This window comes from Oryx dammah, unplaced genomic scaffold (assembly GCF_014754425.2).
Source record: "Oryx dammah isolate SB20612 unplaced genomic scaffold, SCBI_Odam_1.1 HiC_scaffold_10, whole genome shotgun sequence".
Lineage (NCBI taxonomy): Eukaryota > Metazoa > Chordata > Mammalia > Artiodactyla > Bovidae > Oryx > Oryx dammah.
This window is the reverse complement of record NW_024070194.1, coordinates 55,033,282-55,059,759: the sequence shown is the minus strand read 5'-3', so window position 1 is coordinate 55,059,759 and position 26,478 is coordinate 55,033,282. Positions and strand designations below refer to the sequence as shown.

Genomic DNA, 26,478 nt, shown 5'->3' with positions numbered 1-26,478 from the left:
TATTCTAAGGATGAATGTATACTGTTTTGTGCATCAGAGAACTTTTGTGCTTATGAAACCACTGGGTGGCATTGTAGTCTAAATTTACCCTTTCTTTCCACAGTTTCTTCTTGGTGTTTGGGCTAAAGAGCTGAATGCCAGAGAGGATTATGTGAAGCGCAGTGTGCAGGGTAAACTGAACAGTGCTACTCAGAAACAGACTGAGTCCTATCTCAGACCCCTTTTCAGAAAGCTACGGAAGAGGGTGAGGTTTCTCAAAAAATGCTTTCATTAACTGATTTTTTAAAAATAGAATATATGAAGTTAGGATAAATGTGATCTATAACTACATACTGAACTTCCGTAATTATTTTTTTTCATTTTCCAGAATCTTCCTGCTGATATTAAAGAATCCATAACAGATATTATTAAATTCATGTTGCAGAGGGAATACGTGAAGGTACATTGTCATGCTGTGCATCGAAATTATATTTATGAGTGTATCTAGATTGTGTGCATAATACGTTCATCTCATGTGGGGGTATTTTAATAGCAGATTTAAGAATAAATGTGAAATAAATTTTAAAAACTTTACATTTTATAATTTATTGTCAGCTTTATTGTTAGATATGAATAAATATTGTTAGTGAATAAATAAAAAAAATTTCAGACCACATTTTATTTTTTAGTCATTTTGAAGGAAGGTATAAAGATTCTGCAGAGCGCAAATTGGATATAGGCAGTGTTCCATTTCATGAATGGGACTCAATTTCTAAGTTTATAGATGGTTGATATGGCTTGGAACAAATTTTCCCATCGAAGCGAAGTTATTAGATCAGTTTCTCAGGCCAGCTGTAAAAGCCTGCTTAATCTATAATATAGCTGAACTGTTGAACTAATGATACCATGGAGCTTAACCACTTTTAGGCTGGTTTCTCTGAGAAGATGTTCCAGGTCAGGCTGCCAGAATCCCTTGCTCCCTTTTCAGTGCTGCAACATAGCAGAGCCTAATAAGGGAGGACTCTTCCCCTTGCTGCAGTGTTTTTATTCCTGAATGGACTTGGGGAGGAGGTGGCTGAGGAGAGAGATCTGGTGTCCATGTGCTCTGAGGGCAGAGTTTAGAAAGGTGGGCAGAAGGCTCTCAGTTGGTGGTGATGAACAGGAAGAGAAGGGCCTCCTGTACCACTAGTGGCATTGGAAGTATGCCATTGCTCGTAGGCCGTCAGCCAAGTTGAGGAGGGAGGCTCCCATGGGCTGTGTCTTCCAAGAGAGGAGGAGGAGGGGAGGACTTCCGGGCAGCACCTCCAGTGACAGTTCCAGAGCAGTAGACAGGCTCTACCAGGAAAGCGGGGAACCCATTGCTTATTCCTGTGCTCTGAGTGTATGTCCTTAGCTCGGTGATCCTGGGTGACTGAAGGGCTCCCTGATGAGCTGCTCCCTGATGAGCTACTCCCTCTGCATGGGGGCCAGTTCATTAGTCAAAGAAACTGTTTCTATTTTATGAGTGTCAGCTTTAATTTTGGGTAGTTTCTGTGAGTTGCCTGTTGCTTAGGAAGGGTGATCCCATTGAGATGGATGGGTAAGGTCACCATCACTGCAGAGAGAATTCAGGTCACTTGTCTGCTCGAAACCATGGCTTCTCCTTGGTACTTTTCTCATTCTCATATATTATGTGAGAAGCTGGTGAAAGTTTATTTTATATAAAGTATAGACAGAACTAAAACTTTAATATTTGGACAGTTTTCTTTGAAAATTGGGGGAAACCAAATATTGGAAATTTTATCAGTTAATATCCAGTGATTTCTCATGCATAAGAATCAGTGATAAAAAATGTGTATACCCTTCTCAGATTCTGCATTATCAGTCTCATGGGTGTTTGATTTTTAAAATTAAAATCTCTTTGAGTCCTGGCTGTATAAGCCTCTCTGACACCATTGGGTCTTCTAGAATTTACTTGCTTTGTGTTTTGTATTTTTCCTTCTTTCCCTCCACGAGTAGCCACGCTTGGTTTAGAAAAAGCTGTTTGTCTTTGTTGCTTTCTGTCTTCTCATTTTGTAGCCTTAAATTTTTTAAAGATGCAACTTTATTTATTTATTCATTGGCTGTGCTGGGTCTTCATTGCTGCACAGACTTTCTCTAGTCACAGTGAGCGGGGGCTACTCTCTAGCTGTGGTGTGCAGGCTTCTCATTGTGGTGGCTTCTCTTCTTGCTGAGCATGGGCTCTAGGGCACGTGGGCTTCAGTAATTGCAGTTCCCAGGCTCTAGAGTACAGGCTCAGTAGTTGTGGTGCACAGACTTAGTTGCTACACGGCACGTGGGCTCTTCTTGGACCAGGGATCGAACTCGTGTCTCCTGCATTGGGAGGTGGATTCTTTACCACTGAGCCACCAGGGAAACTGTAGCTTTTATTTTGAAGATTCTTGGCAGGTGGGAGGTTTCGGGGGGGCCAAAGTGAAACCATCTCATCCTTGAGCTATTCGAGGGCCAGTTTTTAATCTGTTTACACATCTGCTTTGGTACCAATGTGATGGTCCCGGCACGCAAAGCCCACGCTACTTTCAGAGGCCCACACTGCTGTGTGGGGAGAGGATGTAACTTCAGGTGGGATTATGAAAAACTAGTTAGCCTCTGTCTTCCCTGTGACCACCTATGGAGAAGACTGGGTCTAACAGAGACTCAGACTGGAGTCTATATCAGTGCATCAGATTACCTACCTAGTACTTCCAGATCTGAGCTGCATTAATATTTAATGCCTGAAGGCTGCAAAGAATGTTTGTCTTTTTACTCACTGGGTTAGTTAGCATTGATTTCTGTTTTTCCACAGACATTTGTGGTTGTGGGCAAGCAATCAGTCACCCCTGTTTTAATTTCTTTTGTTTGAATAATGGGAATAGTAATATTTTCAACATGCCTAAGAGATGGATGAAAATTACATCATGTAGGGCTGTGAAATACTTTAAATGAAAAATTTGGACCAACAGAATATTTCTGCCTTTCTGATCTCTACTTAAACTTTCTCTTTAGGCTAACGATGCCTATCTTCAGATGGCCATTGGAAACGCCCCTTGGCCCATTGGTGTTACTATGGTTGGCATCCATGCCAGAACTGGCAGGGAAAAGATTTTTTCCAAGCACGTTGCACATGTTTTAAATGATGAGACGCAGCGGAAATATATTCAGGTAAGTAGTTGGAGGGCACAGTGCCCTGGAGGTTAACATTCCGCACTTCTCAAACTAAGTTTTGAGAGAAGGAGAATTATAGCAACAGGACATAGCATGACAGGGTGCAAGTCCACACTTTGTATAAGTAGTGCTTGTATTTAAGACACCTTCACTAAACTGTAAAACAGAAACCTTAAGTGTCATAGATGATGTAAGACAGAGTCAAGTGTTGTGCTTTAATTACCTTAGTAGTGAAATAAAACTATTACTGTTTGCTTTGGGAATTTACTGAAGAATGATGAGAGTATTTTGCAATAAGTCACAATTTTGTTATTTTCAAGGTAAGTTTAACATCTAGACTAAAAAGGTACGAGTAGGCAAATTTGGCTAGTAGTATTTTTTAAATAATTTGTAACAACACTTCTCTACACAAATAGATTTAAAGTATTTATAGTTTAATTTCTTAAAGTTATTGAGCCTCACATAAACCTGATAATACTGTTGTTGGATTAAACTTTTGTTTTTAGTGGGGGAAAAAACCTCAGTTACAACCTAGTTTTTGCCCAGTTATCAATGATCCCAGGTTGTGTCTGTATAATTACTTTTGCTGGATGTTAATGCTAAAGCTTGAAGATGAAACTCAAAGTTTATTTAAAGTATAAGATTCACTTAAAATGCATAACATGTTTTCAGAATTTGTGCCGGACAATAGTTGCTATCATATTCATGCATTACCAGTTTATTTCATTTCATTTCCAAGTGCTAAAGGTTATTTTGCGTGTCATGCTTTGTGCCTTATTCATATGTATTAACATTTTAAAATATGATTTCAGCTTGACCCCCTAATGGGAACTGCAGAATTTTAGAGTTCAAATATAGTTGTGGAAATCAAAGACATTTCCATTTTTTAAATAACCACCATTGACTGTATTGAAGGCAAAAAGCTTTTAGTTGGGGGAAAAAGTGGCTTGGCTTTAACAGTAGAATATTGTTTCCAGTGATTAAATTTACTGATTGTCTTCAGCTATACCATGGCCAAAGCTACAGTGTGTATAAAAGTCCATTTTGTGTGTGTGTGTGTGGCACACGCTGTCTTGTCTGACTCTTTTTTGCAACCCAATGGACTGTAGCTCACCAGGCTCCTCTGTCCATGGAGTTTTCCAGGCAAGAATACTGGAGTGGGTTGCCATTTCCTCCTATAGGGGATCTTCCTGACCCAGGGATTAAATCTGAGTCTCCTGCAGTGGCAGGCAGATTCTTTTCCGCTGAGCCACCTGGGAAGCCCTGTCTTAAAGACAGCATGCCTTTTTTAAACAGTGGTTTGATTACCATCTTAGAAACGTTTTTCCTTTTTAAAAATATGCCTAGTATTTTAAAGATTTCTGGTTTATTTTGGAATAGTATTTATTATTATAGCTATGCAATGACCTATCCTCCCTCCATTGTTCTTCGTTTTTGTAAAAAAAGTTATTTTATTTTTGGCTGTGCTGGGTCTTGCTGTGCTGGTGGAGAGCAGGGGCTACTCTCTGGTTGTGATGTATGGGGTTCTCATTGCGGTGGCTTCTCTTGTTGTGAGCTTGGACTCTAGGCACCCGGGCTCTAGGGCACAGGCTCCATAGTTGTGGCGCATGGGCTTAGTTGCTCTGCAGCATGTGGAATCTTTCTGGATCAGGGATTGAGCCTGTGTCTTCTGCTTTGGCAGGCAGATTTGCTACCTCTGAATCACCAGGGAAACCCCAGTGTTCTTTCTTTTTAACTTTTCTCCTTCCATTCCTTTTTCCCCAAGGTGATTAGGGAATATTGGTGAACATACTATATCTGAACTTTAGGACCTAAACATAATAATATTCTTGTGTACAGATGTAAATATGATAAGACAACCAGGTGGACTCAGCTTGTTGAGTGAGAGAAGCCATGAGGACTGAGTAACGAATCCATGTCTGTCTGGGTGGATGCTGGTGGACGGGGTTCTTAGTGACCTCAGCACTCTCCTGTTCAACAGTTTTCATGACCAACTTGGATGACTCTACCAAAAGGTTTATATGTCAGATTTACAGACAGTAAGAAACAGAAGAGATAGGCTGTACGTTCAGATGGAGAAGAAATTTGCATTCTGGAAGTTCTTGACAGACTGAAGAAAAAGACTGATTCTAAAAAATTAGTACTTACCTTATTCTAAAAGATTATGATGACCATAAAGAAATTTGAACTGTCAGTTGCTTGAGCAGTTTGAGCAGTGTATATCTGGAAGAATTAGGGAATTTGGTGGACTGTAAGTACAATAACAGTAGTGTAGTATGGCTACTGGAAGGTCTAGTGAGAGCTCATGCTACATTGTTAGACATAATAATTTAATTTAGTGTACGTTCCACAAGGCAGGAGCATAGCTCACTGATGTGTCCTCAGAGTCTAGAAATAGTGCTCATGGTGGGTACTCAATCAAGATTTGCCCATTGAATGAATGCTCAGAGGCAAGAGAGGTGAAAGTCTGGCTTTTTATTCTAGTCCTTGAGAAAGGAGACTCTTGTTGGGGGTCTGGGTAACTGTCAATAAGGAGAGAACTTTGTGGTAGAAGAGGGGTTAAGTTTGTCCTATACAGTTAAGGCCCTGGTGACGCAATGGTAAAGATTCCACCTGCCAGTGCAGGAAGTGCTGGTTTGATCCCTGGGTCGGGAAGACCCGCTGGAGAAGAAAATGGCAACCCACTCCAGTATTCTTTCCTAGAGAATTCCATGGACAGAGGAGCCTGTGTCCTTGTGATCACCAGGAGTCGGACATGACTTAGCGACTAAACAGCAGCAAGGTATAGGAAGGAAGACACATTTCTAATCAGTTTAAGAAAAAGATTCTTCCTTTTTTAATCTTTTTGTCTGGAAACAATGGTAGACTGGTAAGAGGTTGCAAAAATAATACAAAGAAACTTTTTAACAGGCAGAATTGCCCCAGAATAGGAGTAGACTGCTTTAGAAGATACAGGGGAGATCCCTACCACTTGATATTTGAAAGAATCTGGTTAACTATTACCCTTTTCTGGTCTGTTGATAGCTGTCTGCTGTTTTCCCTAGAGGCCATTGCTTAAACCTGAGGTTGGAAATTGACACTCACAGGGTAGTCAGGTAATGAGTGAGCTGAGTGGTATAAGAAACCCCTGACCCTTGATCTGACTTGTCTTTTCCTGCTTTTCATGTAGACAGAGAAGCAGTATTTCATTTTCCTGTCACCTCTGTGATGAGAAAGGGGGACAGGTGATTAACAGTGTTGTTAGTCCCATTGTACTCCAATATAAAATAATTTAAAACCGTGGCAGTGCAGGCACAGCATGAAGTGTCAGCTGCATCTTAGCCTTAGCATCACTGGTGTCACCTCAGCTCCTTGTTACTTTGTAGGAATATCTTTCTAATGTTGCTCCATCTTCCTGATTTTTAGTGAGATGCCAGAATCCTTAATTTTTTAAAAAAGCATATGTTCCTATTTTTAAAATATTGGCAATAACAAAAACAAAAAATTAGCAGTTTGTGAGGCCAAATTAAGTGCTAGTTCTTGATCTATCTTAAACCCATGGTGCAGCTCAAGGCAAAATGCTGCCACCCCCATGTTAGCATTTTATGAAATTCTTGATTACAATTAACTGAGTGATTTACTAAGCTGTCTTTTGAATCTTTCTCCTCTTATTTTGGTAATTGGGTGAGACTGATTTGAATTATTCCTACAAAGGGATGGTTTAAATATATGATTTGAAGTTGAAGTCATGGAGTGACCCACTTTTTCTTAAAGGATCAGGTAGTAAATACTTTACGCTTTGCACTTCATAGGTTTCTGCTACAACTCTCCAACCCAGCAGCTGTGTGAAAGCAGCCAGCGGCCGTGTTCCAGTGAAATTCCATGTATAAAAGGGATGAGCAGCCTGTGGGCCGTAGTTTGTTGACCCCATAGTAAATGTGTAAACCCAAACCTTTTCATCGTTAAGGTATTTTGCTGAGGAGGTAGTTGTGAAAGTCATTTAACACGGTATTTTCTTAACCTTTGTAAGTAGTGAAGCATGTAAAGTGTACTGATCTTGATTGTACAGCTCAGTGATTCTTCATGTACGTGTGATTTTGTATCAAGATGTAAAACAAGGTCTAGATAACAGGAAGTTTCTAGCAGCATCCCTGAAGTTTCCCTCATCCCTTTTCTGAGCCTAAGCCCTCCTCCCATCAGAAATAACCATTATTTTGATGTGTGTCATTATTGGTTAATATTGCCAGGTCTTGGGCATCACTTAAATGAGATCTTGGAATGTATAGAAGAATTACTTTTTGCATAGAAATACTGGTAAGAAATAACTGTCTTCTGAAATACAGTGAAAACAGTTCAAGGGGATCTTCACTGGGGCTTCCCTGGTGGCTTAGCTGGTAAAGAATCTGCTTAACAGTGCGGGAGACCTGGGTTTGATCCCTCGGTTGGGAAGATCCCTTGGAGAAAGGAAGGGCTACCCACTCCAGTATTTGGGCCTGGAAACAATTCAAGGGGCTCTTTACTATAACATGATTTCATCTTTGGGTTTTATGCAAACCTCTGTAGAATTTAAACTGTGAAAATTGTTTGAAGTGTTCTCTTTCTCACAAAAATTAAACACACCACAGGGAGGGTTTTCTCACCATGCAGATCAAAGAGAAGTTGGATAGCATATTAGTTAACTGCAAATCTCAGATGAGATGGAACTGTTGGTAGGAACTTCAAGGACTTTGGTTGGTCTGCCAAACGCAGATGTAACCTTTGGCCCAGATTGGGGTAAAGCTTCTCCTCGGTTTACAGGAAGTTCTTCATTAGTTCGTCTTGGTAATTCAGTCATTTCCAGACATCTCTTGAAAAGGTTCATGTTGTGACAGTTCTTTACTTGTTGGTAAAGAAGAGGAGGACAAAAAGCTGAAATTGACCTCACATGGTGATTTGCCCTCCAGATCCAGTCCATCCTTCCTTACCTGGTCCCGTACCTTGTGCCCTGGAAACCTGGCTTTTATGAACAACAGTGACAGGCTCCCTTGCCCTCTGACTTCTGAATGGGGTGGGCTGTGAGAGAGATGGGAAGGCATTTTGTAGGCAGGAGAGGAACGAGTTTGGTGTGTTTATTTTCCTGGCTTCCTCTTGTGGAGTCACTGCACCCCTCCTCAAGGTCTGGCCATCTCTGTCTACTTTGAGTCACCACTTTCTTCCCTCACCCCCTTGGAAACAGGCTGGCCATGGCTTCAGGGTATTGCTGTCTGCGGGATGCTGTACTGTCTCTTGTTGGTCCCGGTCTTGCCCAGACCTTTGTAAAATCCTTGGAACTACTACCATCATATTACCCAACTTGAGTGTGCCCTTCCTTTTCCTGTGGATACCCTTCCTAATTCATGTAGATTAACTGCTCTGTGTGTTGTGTTTCAGCACACGTTTCTTTGGGAATTAGAAGATTAAGGAGTAATATTCATCCCACATAATTTCTCTTAAGTCTTCACTATTCCAAAAGGCAAAATGTTCCTTAATACTCTTCTCTGGCAAGTTGTGTTCAGTAACCTCAAGTTTGTAAATTCGCTGGTGAAAACATCATTCCAGCATTTTATGTCAGATATGTATATCTGCATTTTAGAGTTTGGCATATTTCATCTGGACTTTGCTTAATTTGTTTTTGTGAAACATTTGTAAATTTATAACATGTTTATGTATTGCTGAAAATGGTATAACAGAAACATTCATTACTGCAGTGAGCAATCACAGCTTGATCCATGTCCTGGATACACAATATCATTGTTAGTTGGTAAACACTCTCTATGCATCAGATTTTATGTCACACATTTGTGGGTCAAGTGGCCTTATCCTACCTTCTGGCATTCTTGGGTCTGAAAAAGCATTTCTTAAAGGCAAGTTACTTTGGTAACAGTTTACCCATTTAATAACTTTCTGGCATATTAAAACAAATTTTTAGAGAAAAATACTGCTTAGCATTTCTCTTTCATCTATATTACCTTAAAAAAATTTTTTTTAAGTTTATTCTATTTTCGGCTGTGTTGGGTATTCATTGCTGCACAGGTTTTTCTCTAGTTGTGGTGAGTGGGGGCTGCTCTTCGTTGGGATGCACAAGCTTCTCTTGCAGTGGCTTCTCTAGTTGCCGAGCGCGGGTTCTAGGTGTGCAGGCTTCAGTAGTTGCAGCACGTGGGCCCAGTCGTTGTGGCTCCCAGGCTCAGGAGCACAGGCTCGGTAGCTGTGGTGCCTGCCCTTATTAGTTGTTCCACTGCATGTGGGATCTTCCCAGACCAGGTATTGAGCTTGTGTCTTCTGCATTGGCAGGTGGATTCTCTATCACTGGGCCCCCAGGAAAGCCCTACATTACCTTTTAATATAGAACACTCAGTGTTGGTGCCATGATGCTTTTTTAGTTGGCAGCTGAACAGACATTTTGCTTGGGATATTAACTTATATTTCTCAATCACATGCATGAGAAAAAAAAAAAAAAAGAAAAGATCATCTTGCACTGTGAAGTCCTTGTAGGTCAGATAAATAAAATCTTGCCTCAAATTGGTCTTTTGCCATACATTTTTACCTACTTTCATTAAGTAGGTGAGTGCTGTTTTCAAAATGTAATTATCACCTGTCATTTGATACTACTTTCTATGAAATGATAAACCTTTGAATTTGTAATTCTGTTCATTTATGTAACATTCAGACAGGTAAAAATGGGAGCAGCACTGTTTCTTACCGTAAACTCAAGAAGATGATTAAGTTAGTCCCAAACTGAGTTTTCTTTAATTTTCCACTAAGTCCTGCACAGCCTGAGCAGTTGAATACATTTGGCAGTTGCACTGGGACTCTTCATAGGAAGCAGTGTGAGATTGCTTTTGTCCCAAGCAGCTTGATCCAGATCAGAAATTGAAAAGTCTGGAATGAGTAATTTAGATCCACTCAATTTTAATCATATACACTTGTGTGAAAAGAATTCTTGTGGACCCTTTTTGAAGGATTGGCCTCGGTATATACATGGCTATGAGTGTTGAAAGTGTAGAAATTTTTATTAAGTACACATTTTTAGAAAATCACACTTTGGGTTAAAGGTGTATTCCATTAAAGTTAGGATTAATTTTTAACTATCTCGTGTTAATTCATTCCTTTATTAGAACATTGGCAGTTCATTCAGTTGCTCAGTCGTATCCGACTCTTTGTAACCCCGTGGACTGCAGCATGCTGGGCTTCCCTGTTCATCACCAACTCCCAGAGCTTGCTCAAACTCGTGTCCAGTGAGTCAGTGATGCCATCCAACCATCTCATCCTCTGTCATCCCCTTCTCCTCCCGCCTTCAATCTTTCCGAGCATCAGGGTCTTTTCCAGTGAGTCAGTTCTTCACATCAGGTGGCCAAAGGATTGGTGTTTCAGCTTCAGCATCAGTCCTTCCAGTGAATATTCAGGACTGATTTCCTTTAGGATGGACTGGTTGGATCTCCTTGCTGTGCAAGGGACTCTCAAGAGCCTTCTCCAACACCACAGTTGAAAAGCATAAATTCTTCAATGCTCAGCTTTCTTTATAGTCCAGCTCTCACATCCATCCATGACTACTGGAAAAACCATAGCCTTGACTATATGGACTTTGTCAGTAAAGTAATGTCTCTGCTTTTTAATATACTGCTTAGGTTTGTCATAGCTTTTTGTCCAAGGAGCAAGTGCCTTCTAATTTCATGGCTGCAGTCACCATCTGCAGTGATTTTGGAGCCCACCAAAATAAAATTCTTTCAGTGTCCTATCTTTTTGTCTTTTCATACTGTTCATGGGGTTCTCAAAGCAAGAATACTGAAGTGGTTTGCCATTCCCTTCTCCAGTGGACCACATTCTGTCAGACCTGAATGACTGTTCACTAAAAGTGGAACTCTGAAAGATGTTCCCTGAAAGATGAACTCCCCAGGTCGGTAGGTGCCCAGTATGCTACTAGAGATCAGTGGAGAAATAACTCCAGAAAGAATGAAGGGATGGAGCCAAAGCAAAAACAACACCCAGTTGTGGATGTGACTGGTAATCGAAGCAAGGACCAATGTTGTAAAGAGCAATATTGCATAGGAACCTGGAATGTTAGGCCCATGAATCTAGGCAAATTGGAAATGGTCAAACAGGAGATGGCAAGAGTGAACGTCAACATTATAGGAATCAGCGAACTAAAATCAACTGGAATGGGTGAATTTAACTCAGATGACCATTATATCTACTACTGTGGGCAGGAATCCCTCAGAAGAAATGGAGTAGCCATCATAGTTAACAAAAGAGTCTGAAATGCAGTACTTGGATTCAATCTCAAAAACAACAGAATGATCTCTGTTCATTTCCAAGGTAAACCATTCAGTATCATGGTAATCCAAGTCTATTCCCTGACTAGTAACGCTGAAGAAGCTGAAGTTGGATGGTTCTGTGAAGACCTACAAGACCTTTTAGCACTAACACCCCCAAAAGATGTCCTTTTTATTATAGGGGACTGGAATGCAAAAGTAGGAAGTCAAGAAACACCTGGAGTAACAGGGAAATTTAGCCTTGGAGTACAGAATGAAACAGGGCAAAGGCTAATAGAGTTTTGCCAGGAGAATGCACTGGACATAGTAAATACCCTCTTCCAACAACACAAGAGAAGACTCTATACATGGACATCGCCAGATGGCCAACCCCAAAATCAAATTGATTTTATTCTTTGCAGCCAGAGATGGAGAAGCTCTATACAGTCAGCAAAAACAAGACTGGGAGCTGACTGTGACTCAGACTTACATTGAAGAAAGTGGGGAAAACCACTAGACCATTCAAGTACAACCTAAATCAAATCCCTTATGATTATACAGTGGAAGTGAGAAACAGATTTAAGGGACTAGATCTGATAGACAGACAGCCTGATGAACTATGGACGGAGGTTCATGACATTGTATAGGAGACAGGGATCTAGACCATCCCCAAGAAAAAGAAATGCAAAAAGGCAAAATGGCTGTCTGAGGAGGCCTTACAAATAGGTGTGAAAAGAAGAGAAGTGAAAAGCAAAGCAGAAAAGGAAAGATATAAGCATCTGAATGCAGAGTTCCAAAGAACAGCAAGGAGAGATAAGAAAGCCTTCCTCAGCGATCGGTACAAAGAAATAGAGGAAAACAATAAAATAGGAAAGACTAGAGATCTCTTCAAGAAAATTAGAGATACCAAGGGAACATTTCATGCAAAGATGGGCTCAGTAAAGGGCAGAAATGGTATGGACCTAACAGAAGCAGAAGCTCTTAAGACGAGGAGGCAAGAATACACAGAAAACTGTGCAAAAAAGATCTTCACGACCCAGATAATCACAATGGTGTGATCACTCACCTAGAGCCAAAAATCCTGGAACATGAATTCAAGTGGGCCTTAGGAAGCATCACTACGAACAAAGCTAGTAGAGGTGATGGCATTCCAGTTGAGCTATTTCAAATCCTAAAAGATGATGCTGTGAAAGAGCTGCACTCAGTATGTGAGCAAATTTGGAAAACTCAGCAGGGGCCACAGGACTGGAAAAGATCAGTTTTCATTCCAGTCCCAAAGGAAGGCAATGCCAAAGAATGCTCAAACTACCATACAACTGCACTCATCTCACATGCTAGTAAAGTAATGCTCAAAATTCTCCAAGCCAGGCTTCAGCAATATGTGAACTATGAACTTTCAGATGTTCAAGCTGGTTTTAGAAAAGGCAGAGGAACCAGAGATCAAATTGCCAACATCCAATGGATCATGGAAAAAGCAAGAGAGTTCCAGAAAAACATCTATTTTTCCTTTATTGTCTATGCCAAAGCCTTTGACTGCATGGATCACAGTAAACTGTGGAAAATTCTGAAAGAGATGAGAATACCAGACCACCTGGCCTACCTCTTGAGAAACCTGTATGCAGGTCAGGAAGCACAGTTAGAACTGGACATGTAAAGCTCAACGTTCAGAAAACTAAGATCATGGGGTCCGGTCCCATCACTTCATGGCAAATATATGGGGAAATAGTGGAAACAGTGGCTGACTTTATCTTTTTGGGCTCCAAAATCACTGCAGATGGTGATTGCAACCATGAAATTAAAAGACGCTTACTCCTTGGAAGGAAAGTTATAACCAACGTAGACAGCTTATTAAAAAGCACAGACATTGCTTTGTCAACAAAGGTCTATCTAGTCAAGGCTATGGTTTTTCTGGTAGTCATGTATGGATGTGAGAATTAGACTATAAAGAAAGCTGAGCACAGAAGAATTGATGCTTTTGAATTGTGGTATTGGTGAAGACTCTTGAGAGTCCCTTGGATTGCTAGGAGACCTAACTAGTCCATCCTGAAGGAGATCAGTCCTGAATGTTCATTGAAGGGACTGATGGCTGAAGCTGAAACTCCAGTGCTTTGGCCACCTCATGCGAAGAGCTGACTCATTGGAAAAGACTCTGATGCTGGGAGGAATTGAGGGCAGGAGGAGAAGGGGACAACAGAGGATGAGATGTTTGGATACATCACCGACTCAATGGACATGCGTTTGGGTGAACTCCGGGAGTTGGTGATGGACAGGGAGGCCTAGCATGCTGCAGTTTATGGGATTGCAAAGAGTTGGACAGGACTAAACGTGAGTTAGAGTGAACTCCGGGAGTTGGTGATAGACGGGGAGGCCTGGCGTGCTGCGATTCATGGGGTCGCAAAGGGTCGGACACGACTGAGCAACTGAACTGAACTGAACTGAGTGACTGAACTGAAAATAAAGGTCTGTCACTGTTTCCATTGTTTCCCCATCTATTTATCATGAAGTGATGGGACCAGATGCCATGATCTTTGTTTCTTGGATGCTGAGTTTTAAGCCAACTTTTCCACTCTCCTTTTCATCAGGAGGCTCTTTAGTTCCTTTTTCCTTTCTGCCATGAGGGTGGTTTCATCTGCATATCTGAGATTATTGATATTTCTCTTGCAATCTTGATTCCAGACTGTGCTTTATCCAGTCCAGCATTTCGCATTATGTACTCTGCATAGAAGTTAAATAAGCAAGGTGACAGTGTAGAGCCTTGATGTACTTCTTTCCCAATTCTGAACCAATCTGTTGTTCCGTATTCAGTTCCAACTGTTACTTCTTGACCTCCATACAGGTTTCTCAGGAGACCGGTAAGGTGGTCTAGAGTTCCTATCCCTTGAAGAATTTCCCACAGTTTGTTGTGATCCACACAGTCAAGTCTTTAGTGTGGTCACTGAAGCAGAAGTGGATGTTTTCCTGAAATTCCCTTGCTTTTTCTATGATCCAGCAGATGTTCGCAATTTAATCTCTGGTTCTTCTGCCTTTTCTTAAACCAACTTGAACATCTGGAAGTTCACCGTTCACATATTATTGAAGCCTAGATTGAAAAATTTTGAGCAATCATTTGCTAGCACGTGAGATGAATGCAATGTGTGGTACTTAAAACTTTTTTTGGCATTGCCTTTCTTTGGGATTGGAATAAAAAAACAACCTTTTCCAGTCCATGACCATTGCTGAGTTTTCCAAATTTGCTGGTATACTGAGTGCAGCACTTTAACAGTATCATCTTTTAGGATTTGAAATAAATAGCTCAGCTGGCATTCCATCACCTCTACTAGCTTCGTTTGTAGTGATGCTTCCTAAGACCCACTTGACTTTGCACTCCAGGATTTCTGGCTCTAGGTGAGTGATCACACCATCATGGTTATCTGGGTCATTCAGATCTTCTTTGTATAGTCCTTCTGTGTATTCTTGTCACCTCCTCTTAACATCATCTACTTACGTTAGGTCCATGCAGTTTCTGTCCTTTATTGTACCCATCTTTGCATGAAATGCTCCCTTGTTATCTCTGATTTTCTTGAAGAGATCTCTCAGTCTTTTCCACTGTATTGTTTTCCTCTGTTTCTTTGCATTGATCACTTAGAAGGCTTTCTTATCTCTCCTTGCTATTCTTTGGAACTCTGCATTCACATGGATATATCTTTCCTTTTTTCCTTTGCCTTTTAGTTCTCTTTTCTCAGAGAACCTGTTTGTAAGATCTCCTCAGACAACCATTTTGCTTTTTCCTTTTCATCATCTTGTGGCTGGTAAAGAATCCACCTGCAATGTGGGAGACCTGCATTTGATCCCTGGATTGGGAACATCCCCTGGAGAAGGGAAAGGCTACCCACTCCAATATTCTGGCCTGGAGAATTCCATGGACTATATAGTCCATGGGGTTGCAAAGAGTCAGACATGACTGAGCAGCTTTCAGTCACTTGCTCACTTCTTGGGAATGGTTTTGATCACTGCCTCTTGTATAGTGTTAACAAACCTCCATCCATAGTTCTTCAGGCACTCTATCAGATCTAATCCCTTGAATCTATTTCTCACTTCTACTATATATTTGTTAGGGATTTGATTTAGGTCATACCTGAATGGTCTAGTGGTTTGCCCTGCTTTCTTCAATTTAATTCTGAATTTTGCCATAAAGCTTTCATGATCTGAGCCACAGTCATCTCCTGTCTTGTTTTTGCTGACTCTGTAGAGCTTCTCCATCTTTGGCTGCAAAGAATATAATCAGTCTGATTTTGGTGTTGGCCATCTGGTGATGTCCATGTATAGAGTCTTCTCATGTGTTGTTGGAAGAGGGTGTTTGGTCTGACCAGTGTATTCTCTTGGCAAAGCTCTGTTAGCCTTTGCCATGCTTCATTTTGTACTCCAAGGCCAAACTTGTCCATTATTCCAGGTATCTCTTGACTTCCTACTTTTGCATGCTAGTCCCCTGTGATGAAAAGAACATTTTTTTTGGTGTTAGTTCTAGGAGGTTTTATAGGTCTTCATAAAACTGTTCAACTTCAGCTGCTTCAGCATTAGTGTTTGGGGCATAGACTTGGATTACTGTGATATTGAATGGTTTGCCTTGGAAGTGAACTGAGATCATTCTGTTGATTTTGAGATTGCACCCAGGTACTGCATTTTGGACTCTTGTTGACTATGAGGGCTACTCCATTTCTTCTAAGGGCTTCTTGCCCACAGTAGTATATATAATAGTCATCTGAATTAAATTTGCTCATTTTGGTCCATCTTAGGTCAGATTCCTAAAATGTCAGTTTTCGCTGTTGCCATCTCTTGTTTCACCACTTCCAGTTTATGTTGATTCGTGGACCTGACATTCCAGGTTCCTGTGCAGTATTGTTTTTTTACAGCATCGGACTTTCCTTCCATCACCACTCACGTCCACAGCTGAGCATTGTTTTTGCTTTGGCTCTGTCTCTTCACTCTTTCTGGAGCTATTTCTCCACTCTGCCCTAGTAGCATATTGGGCACCTACCAATCTGGGTAGTTTATCTTTCAGTGTCATATCTTTTTGCCTTTTCATACTGTTCATGAGGTTCTCCAGGCAAGAATACTGAAGTCATTTGCCATTCCCTTCTCCAGTAGACCATGTTTAGTAAGAACTGTCCACCATGACTCCTGTCTTGGATGGCCCTACATGGCATGGCTTGTAGCTTCTTGAGTGAGACAAGCTTGTGATCTAAGTGATCAGTTTTCTGTAATTGTGGTTTCCATTTTGTCTGCCCTCTGATGCATAATGATAAAAGGCTTGTGGAAGCTTCCTCATGGGAGGGACTGGCTATGGGGAAATCTGCATCTTGCTCTGATGGGCGGGGCAACGCTCAGTTCAGTTCAGTCACTCAGTCCTGTCGGACTCTTTGTGACCCCATGGACTGCAGCACGCCAGGCCTCCCTGTCCATCGCCAACTCCCGGAGTTTACTCAAATTCATGTCCACTGAGTCGGTGATGCCATCCAACCATCTCGTTGTCTGTCATCCCATTCTCCTGCCTTCAATCTTTCCCAGCATCAGGGTCTTTTCCAGTGAGTCAGCTCTTCGCATCAGGTGGCCAAAGTATTAGAGTTTCAGCTTCAGTGTCCAGTCCTTCCAATGAATATTGAGGACTGATTTCCTTTAGGATGGACTAGTTGGATCTCCTAGCAGTCCAAGGGACTCTCAAGAGTCTTCTCCAACAGTTCAAAAGCATCAATTCTTCGGTGCTCAGCTTTCTTTACAGTCCAACTCTCACATCCATACATGACTACTGGAAAACCATAGCCTTGACAAGACAGACCTTTGTTGGCAAAGTAATGTCTCTGCTTTTTAATATGCTGTCTAGGTTGGTCATAACTTTCCTTCCATGGAGTAAGCGTCTTTTAATTTCATGGCTGTAGTCAGCAAGAAATCTGTAGTGATTTTGGAGCCCCCAGAAATAAAGTCAGGCATTGTTTCCACTGTTTCCCCATCTACTTGCCATGAAGTGATGGGACTGGATGCCATGATCTAAGTTTTCTGAATGTTGAGTTTTAAGCTAACTTTTTCACTTCTCCTCTTTCACTTTCATCAAGGGCTCTTTAGTTCTTTGGTTTCTGCCATAGAGGTGGTATCATCTGCATATCTGAGGTTATTGATATTTCTCCCAGAAGTCTTGATTCTAGCTTGTGCTTCAACTAGGCAAGCGTTTCTCCTAATGTACTCTGCATATAAGTTATATAAGCAGGGTGACAATATATAGCCTTGATGTACTCCTTTTCCTATTTGGAACCAGTCTGTTGTTCCATGTCCAGTTCTAACTGTTGCTTCCTGACCTGCATACAGATTTCTCAAGAGGCAGGTCAGGTGGTCTGGTATTTCCATCTCTTTCAGAATTTTCCACAGTTTATTGTGATCCACACAGTCAAAGGCTTTGGCATAGTCAAGAAAGCAGAAATAGATGTTTTTCTGGAACTCTTTTGCTTTTTCCATGATCCATTGGATGTTGGCAATTTGATCTCTGGTTCCTCTGCCTTTTCTAAAACCAGCTTGAACATCTGGAAGTTCACAATTCACATATTGCTGAATCCTGGCCTGGAGAATTTTGAGCATTACTTTGCTAGCATGTGAGATTAGTGCAATTGTGCAGTAGTTTCAGCATTCTTTGGCATTGCCTTTCTTGGGGAGGGGCCGTGCTCAGTAAATCTTTAATCCAGTTTTCTTTTGATGATGGGGCTGTGTTCCCTCCCTGCAGTTTGGCCTGATGTGAAACTATGGTAGGGGTAATGGTGACCTCCTTCAAAAGGGCTTTTTCCAGGACTGTTGTATCCCATGCCCCTGATCACACAGCAGGCCACTGTCGACCCATGCCTCTGCTGGAGACTCCTGGACACTCACAGAGCAGTCTGGCTCAGTCTCTTGTGGGGTCACTGCTCCTTTCTCCTGGATGCTGGTGTGCACAAGGTTTTGTTTGTGCCCTCCAAGAGTCTGTTTCCCCAGTCCTGTGGAAGTTCTGTAATCAAATCCTACTTGCCTTCAAAGTCAAATTCTCTCTGGGGATTCTCAGTCCCTTTGCTGGATCCCCAGATTGGGAAATCTGTTGTGGGCCCTAGTACTTTTACAACAGTGTGGGAACTTCTTTGGTATAATTGTTCTTCAGTTTGTGAGTTGTCTGCCTGGTCGCTTGGTGGGATTCACATGCCGTGCCTCCTGGGACTGCTGGAGCCAGAGCCCCTGTTCCCATGGCAGGCCACCGCTGACCTGTGCTTCTGCAGGAGACACTCAGACACTCAAAGGCAGGTCTGGCTCAGTCTCTGTGAGATCCCTGGGTCCTTGTGTGCACAAGGTTTTGTTTGAGTCCTCCGAGCATCTGTGGCAAGTATGGCGTTTGATCCTAAAACTGATTTCGCCCCTTGTATCGTCTTGTAGGGGCTTCTCCTTTGCCCTTGGACGTGGGGTATATTTTTTGTTGGGATCCAGCATTCTCCTGTCGATGATTGTTCAGCAGCTAGATGCAGTTTTGGAGTTCTCACACGAGATGAGTGCACATCCTTGTACTCTGCCATCTTAGGCACATCTTATGTACCTCAAAGTCCCCGGGAGGGAGGCCGCCAAGGAAAGGGTCCAGCCAACATCTCCAGGCCACATGACTCCTTCCGCTAGCCACTCTGGAGGGTGTAGGGTGGCTGTAGGAGGCCCTCTACTGCAGGCTCCAGTCCCAGGCAGAGAGGCACCCAGTGAAGCAATGGGACCCCAGGCAACATGCAGATGTGGAGAATGAGGGTGGTGATATTGTCCAATGCAGACAAGACGCTCATGAAAAACAGTTATTAAGCATCCTTCGACTTCATTGAGAGAATTTGAATAGCTAAGTGGAGAACATTCTTAACTTACCCCTGTTCTTCATGTTCCTATGCTGCACCACTAAACACATCTGTGCTTTCATTTTCGAGACTCTGTTCTTACAGGGTACACTAGTGACAGGGACAGAAATAATTGATTTAATAATGTTTTCCTTTGATGTTATTCAGTCCCTAAGTTGTATCCAACTCCCGTCCCATGGACTACTGTATGCCAGGCTCCTCTGTCCTCTACTGTCTCTTGGAGTTTGCTCAAATTCATGTCCGTGGAGTGGACCATCTCATCCTCTACTGCCCCCTTCTCCTTCTGCCTTCAATCTTTCCCAGCATCAGGGTCTTTTCTGATGAGTTGGCTCTTTGCATCAGGTGGCCAGAGTATTGGAGCTTCAGCTTCAGCATCAGTCCTTCCGGTGAATATTTAAATGTCTTATGTTGCAGTAAAAATATTACTTAAAATCTTCCTCAAGTTCTGTTGACTAATGATAGTTCATAAGGTAAGACAAATCTAACTAAAAGGTTATGATTGTAGTTTGGTTAGATTTTAAGAAGTTTTTGTTTTCTGCAGTAATAAAGAATTGGTGTTGCTTTAGTTGATGCAGGTTGATTGTTTTAATGGTTCACTGATTTATCTGGATATGAACAACTCTCATTAACCAGGATTTGTATCCTGTATCACAAACTATCATACAGCAAACTGTAGCCATATTTGATATTCCTATATCTTGTCTAGAACATTCTCTAATGCTTAGTATTAGATTTTTAAAAACTGAAGTATTTGTCATAAATTTTACCAAGTTGAACATTAAAAAAATTTCTTACTCAGCTTTACCATCTTGAGTGTACAGTTAAGTGTACCATTTTAGGTGTACCATCTTAAATGTACAGTTCATCAGACTTCTTAAAATGCAGAATATTTTCCTGGAAACAATAATGATTAAGAAAAATCAATTTATTTAATACTGTGTGGGGAGAAAGTCATTAAGGAGTCATTAATGAAGAATCTGTAGAATCTAGAAAGGCTCAGGACATGGGATGTTTAGGCACTTAAAAAGGGCCAGACTGTGGGATGGGTCTGAAAATGAAGGAGTGGTTGAAATTAGGATAAATTGTCCGGAGATTCTTTGTCCCTGTGCAAGTAGGCCCCCATTCCCGTCTCTTCTCTTTCAGAAAACAAACGTTCTGAGGGGTTCTACCCTCAGGCAAGGTGAGATTCCCTACTCAGAACAGACAATTCAAGTGAGAGTGTATGTGTTGACAAATGGGATCCCCGTTTCCTCTTCTCTTCTCTTTGGTTCCTCTGATGCTGGCAGGTGGCTTTTACTGCCAGCTCAGGAACGGAAGTTCTTCTCTGAACTGACCCAAGAGAAAAAATGTACAGTTACTAATATTTAGCATTCCAACACTGAAAAAACTGGCTTACTGCCATATTGTCCTAAAATGAAGTTCCACTGATAAGCCCTGCCCATTCAGTGAGTTTCCTTTAGCTCCTTATTGCCTTATTCATAAATATGCATGTTCACTTAGGATCATCAGGTGTTCATGGAAGTTTCCAACATGAAAGACCGAGACCGAAACACAGAGTAACAATGGAGTTGAGAGTAATGGAATTACAGTATAGGAGAAAGAAAAAAAATCCTTCAATTAAAAATATAGTATTCTTAGATAAAGTTGTAACCATGAGATAAGAATAGTAGCTACAAAAAGAGTCAGAATCAACATTTGATTGATTCTGAGCTCTCAGAAGTTAAACGTTACAGCAGAAATTTTAAAAATTAGATAAAAGAGAAGATAAAGTTGAAGAACTCTCAGAAGTATAGAAAATAAGAGAATGAAGGAGTCGGCCTATAAGGTCTGCAGCTGTTCAAATTCTAGGGAAAGGAGAACAGAGAAACTGGAGGATAGGAAATAAAGAATTAATGCAAAAAACTTCCCAGAACTGAAGGACATGCATTTCTAGAATGAAAAGAAGAGCTCACTGAATGCATGACAAATGAAGAGTCTCATATTGAGGCTCAATATAATGAAATATTGGAGGGCCAAAGATAAAGACGAGATATCCAGTGCTTCTGGAGAAAAACAGGTTGCTTATGAAGGCTCAGGAATTAAAATGCCCCCACACTTCTCATTCCAGTACTGGAAGCAAGAAGACAGTAGAGTAATAACTTTGTAATAGTGAGGGGAAAAAAATCTCCCAACTTTGAATTCTGTTCCTATATGAACTATTGGTCAAGTGTGAGTGTAGGCTTAAGATATTTTTAGACAGGTGATGGCAAAAATTTGGCCCATTTTGTGTCACATACTCTGTGTCGCATTTTGTGTCCCATTCTTTGAAATCATTATCGTAGCTGACACTTATATGCTGTTTATTACTATGTGGTCCTTGTAGCAATTTAGCATACATATTCTCTCTTCTCTCACATATGTAATATGAGTGTGATACTATGATTTATGTGCTTTACAAGTTGGGAAACTGAGGCATGGAGAAGTAAGTTCCCAAGGTCCCACAACCAGTAGGTGGTGGGATTGGGATTTGAACCTCAGGAGTCTTAACACCTCCACTATGTTATGTTGGGTCTGATTGGAGGATGTGCTCCACCAAAACGAGGGAAACAAACACAAAAGATCCAGGAAATAAGATCCAGCACACGAGCAGGGCAGAAGGAATTCCCAGATGGAACGTGAAGGGATGCTCCGGGATCATAGCAGTACAAGGAGGTCTGGAATTCAGCTGGTCTAGACTGCAACAGAGAGTGGACCCTGACTACCTGTTGTGCTTGGTCATGTTGCGAGTAGTCTCACTGTTGGAGAAGGAACTGATAGTTACACAGAAAAGCAAAAAGATGGGGGGAAATACCCAAGAAAAAGGATATTGGCTCTGTTTTGGACAGTATTTGTGTAGACATTATGAAGTATGTCCTGAATATGTGTTCACTGAAAATTGTGATTTGTGGAAGGAATGGGGGAGAAAGGTGCGTGCACGCTGTGTGAGGCCAGTGTGCTGGTGTAAGAAAATTAAATTTCCAACTTTGGTAGTATTAATAGAGAAAAAAATAAAAACTAGAAAAAATCAAGCACTATCAATGTAGTGTTTAGAAATACAGCAGTAAATACCAAGAAACACTTCAGAAATTTGAAGTGGTTGCCTTTGCGATGCAGGAATTAGGGATTGGAAAAGATGAGGCAGGAGACTGCTATTATTTGATACAAGAACTATGTGATTAAAAAAATATATATATATAATAACATGCACACAAAACATGGCATTGTCCTTGGCTTTTCTCTTTCTCAGCCCACATCAGCAAACTGTGATGGTTCCATATTCAAATTACATCTGGAATCTGATCCCTTCACCACCTCCACTGCCCCCACCTAGTTCCAGCCACCAACCTCTCTTCTCTGGATGGTTGCACTGTCTCTGCTCTGAGCTCCTCTTGCCTCTCTTTTGTTCGGTATCTGTACTGCACCCAGAAGGATGTATTTAAAATACAAACCAGACTGTGATGTTCTCTTACTCAGAGCACTTCAGTGGCTCTTGTGTTCAGGGAAAGCCAGAGTCCTGGTCACTTCTCACAGCATGCATACCTCTTGCCTGCCTGATCTTTTCCATAGCACTTACCATCATTCAACATATTAGACATTTACATAGTCATTTTGTTTCTTGTCTTATACCTGTTCTCTTTCTTCCTTTATTAGAATGCATTCTCAATGAGAATGGTGATTTCTCTCTCATTCTCTGCTGTATTCCCACAGCCTAGAACATTGCTTGTCATATAGTAGGTCCTGAATAAGGATTTATTAAATAGATGTATTATTTTTATATAAGTAAAAACTATATTTAAGAGTACTACTGATTTTAAGCTATTTGCAGTAAGCTAAGCTAAGCAGCTCCTTATCTTACTGGTTTAAGCATCCTCAAGCAACTTAAAACTAAAATCATGAGAGATCTAATTGGGAAGATTTGTTTCCATTTGGAAAATATTCATAGGCTATCATGAGATTATGCCCCTTTAAAAATCTGTGCTGGGTGCTAGCAGTCCTTATTGCAAATACTTATTGTAACATTCCATAGTAACTTTATGATGGAGACTCTTTTAATATTTATTTTTAAATCAGAGAATCAGCTTAGTGAGTGTATCTAAGCATCACAGTTATCTCCTGTAAAGGCACAGATGCCTAAAATTCTAATCCTGCGGTGTAAGGAAAATGACCCCCACTTGTCTTACCATCAGTTTGCCTTTATTGGTTCATAATAATTCTTGCTGTGTTTTGCTGTGGACTGAAGCTATTCCGTATTTCATCAGAGTGTTCCCTTTCCTGGCTTTGCCTCTCTTCTCACCTGTTCCTTTGAGAAGACTTAGGATCCCAGATTAACGATATCACAGACGTTTTCATGGATTTCATGGATCCAGTTCTGCATCCACATGATTAGAATTCACAGAAGGAAAAGCTGGTCTAAAGCCAGAAGGGTCTTTATCTTGAAGCAAATACCCTCTTAGATACAGGATATAACAATAAAAAGCTAGGAAGAAAACAAATTCCCTGGTCTGTCTTTGCCAGCACGTCTTCCTTCTTGGAAATGAGCTGAAAGATAGCCTCCCTCCACACTCCCAGTCCTTAGACAGCATAATATGGACAGTCTTTGAACCCACAAAAGACTTTAAGTAAGATGTTTGAAAATCTTGTTTCTCTGATGTTTAATCTCTTAGATTATAACTCACTTCGTAAAAGTAATTTATATTTGTGTTATCTGCTTCCTGTGGGACCTCAGAGATTGGCAGGCTTTTTTTTTTCTTGTTGTTTGGTTCTGTTTTTGGTGATTTCACTTAGCTTAAGAGTTGTTTGAGGGCTTCCCTGATGGCTCAGTGGTAAAGAATCTGCCTGCCATTGCAGGAGACATGGGTTCAATCCCTGGGTCAGGAGGATTCCACATGCCTTGGAGCAACTAAGCCTGTGTGCCACAACGGTAGAGCCTGTTTTCCAGAGCTGGGGAGCCACAACTCCTGAAGCTCGCACACCATAGAGCCTGTGCGCAACTGGAGAGTAGCCCCCACTCACCACAGCTAGAGAAAGCCTGTGCACAGCAGTGAAGCCCTAGGGCAGCCAGAAATAAACAGTTAAGTAAAAATTTTAAAAAGTTTAATCATACCATAGCCAACCACTATTTTTTTTTTTTTTTCCTTAGGGACTGAAGAGGTTAATGACCATTTGCCAGAAGCACTTTCCTACAGATCCATCAAAATGTGTGGAGTACAATGCACTATGAGATCTGTGTGCGGTGTGTAAATATCAAGAGAAACTTAAGGAAGCCTGTCACGGACTTCTGGAATTACCACCAGTTGCAATGAGGGAAGAAGAAAAAAGGAGTTTGTGGTCTCTGAGTTCTACCTAATGCAGCTCTTGGTTTTAAGAACGTGTGTTGGCTCTCATGTCACATCTGACTACAGAGTGATTTTTGTGTCTTACTTTTTAAGTAGTCAAAAAATTAAGTACTAAAGACTTTCCCCAGTAATTTAAATGTGTAAATTTAAAACAGTCACAGGACACGGTTTAAAATAACTTTTCCCCTCTAGACCTAAAAGTTGAAATGAGAGGATTAAAGAGGAACATTTGAGGATGGACTTAATGATTTCTATAAAATATGGTAATTTTCATGTTGCCTTTTATGTTGTGTTTATAGAGAAATATTTTTATATTTTTCAACAAAAATATGGAACTATTTAGTGAAACTTGATCATCCTTAAATGTTGCTTGACTTTTGCCACCTTGCAATATATTTGAATGTAAATGTTTTTACTATTGTCTATCTTGCATTTTAAAGCTTTTATCCTTTAAAGATATACATTATAGTATTGGTCATCTCTCAGAACAGAATTAACAGGAAGTAGAACTTTGGAAAACAAAGATGGTATATTAAACCAACAGAAGTTCAAATTCAGTAGCCCCAGGCATCAAGGTTTCAAGGTGAGGAAGTGGATTGTCAGGGCTGCTGCTGGCTCTTCCTAGAATAGGACTGCCTGCTAATGTCATCCTCCCGAGACCGTGGTGGATGGCTGGTCTCGCTCCGTCTCGCCAGCCAAAGAGAAGGGTGCTGGACTCTTGTCACTGCCCAGGTTGTAGGGCTTGGTCTGATTTCACTCAAGTGAGGACTTCTTTTGACTCTTGCACAGTGTCACACCCAGATAATTGTGATGAATCACTGCGCTTTAGAAGTCGAGAGGACTCAGTGGATAGAGACAGGTGGGTAATTAGAATGGTACTTGACCAGGTGGAGTGGCGCTGGCAGCTCCTGGTAGGAGTGGGGCTCTGACATCAGAACTGCCTCGCCTCAAATTTCAAGCAACACAGGCATGTGTATGTCTGTACACCCACAAGCAAGGTACTTCATCTCTCTAAACTTCAGCTTCCTTGTCTGCAGATGGTGGTAGTCATTGTCCATGCCTCATAGCATCACTGTTCTAAGTAAAACAAAATGTATAGCACGCTACCTGGCAAATAACTCAATACATAACAGTTGTGTCCTTGTTGTTGGTAGAGTGAAGACTAAGTAGCTTTCCCAAACCACTGGTCAGGACGATGCGTGCTCACCTCATGATGACAGCCATGCTGCTGGTGGCAGCGTCAGCAGGGCTCGTTAGTGGAAGTACTTATTAAGCACTTACTATGTCCACGCTGTATAACTGCTCACACTTTCAGCCATTTCTGAGTTTAGAAGAATCCAGAATGTGGGGCCTGGAGTCAGCTAAGTGAGTGCAAGTGGACTCAATTACTTATTCTGGCCCCTCTTGGAAAGCCTTGAAAGCCAGTTTTGGCCACTTGTGGGGTCTGTGTCTACGCTGGGCTGATTGTGTCCGCTGGTTATTTGCTTGATGGTGGCTGAGGCCTGCTGTCCTGAATTGAATCAGTGTTCCTTGCCCTTCGCCCCACTTTAGAAAACCATTTCTTATTAAATTAATTAGAACTGTATGAAGCTTAGTAGAGCAATAAGAGACAGGCTTTCATAAGATGTGACAACAGTGTAGATTTCAGTTATATAGTCTTGTAGAGAACTTGTGTATAAATATTGTTGACTGAATACTCCACAGATCACTTTTTTTTTTAATTCATAGGCAGCCCATACCATGGTAGTCAGCTCATTTTGTGTTGTCTTCCCATTTGCTCTGAGTTAATATTCCACGCAGAGAACAAACTGCATCATGTGACACCAGTACCTTCCAGAACTG

General features: G+C 41.2%; 1 protein-coding gene and 1 long non-coding RNA gene across 4 annotated transcripts in view; one reads left to right on the top strand and one right to left on the bottom strand.

The window, feature by feature from the left end:
• The window catches only part of PRPF18 (pre-mRNA processing factor 18), a 56,493-nt gene extending 31,398 nt beyond the window's left edge, over positions 1–25,095 (top strand). For all 3 annotated transcript variants that reach the window (XM_040248510.1, XM_040248509.1, XM_040248511.1), the window contains 4 exons: positions 104–244; positions 368–439; positions 3,004–3,159; positions 24,441–25,095. In XM_040248510.1, the coding sequence (XP_040104444.1) occupies positions 104–244; positions 368–439; positions 3,004–3,159; positions 24,441–24,521 (450 nt within the window). In that variant the 3' untranslated portion in view covers positions 24,522–25,095. The remainder of the gene's footprint in view (positions 1–103; positions 245–367; positions 440–3,003; positions 3,160–24,440) is intronic.
• LOC120869283 lies at positions 4,308–26,286 on the bottom strand. The gene is made up of 3 exons (XR_005722509.1): positions 26,218–26,286; positions 22,646–22,649; positions 4,308–4,337 (listed from the first exon to the last, which is right to left on the bottom strand). It is a non-coding gene; the product is annotated as an uncharacterized LOC120869283 (long non-coding RNA).
• Between the last annotated feature and the right edge of the window lie 192 nt (positions 26,287–26,478).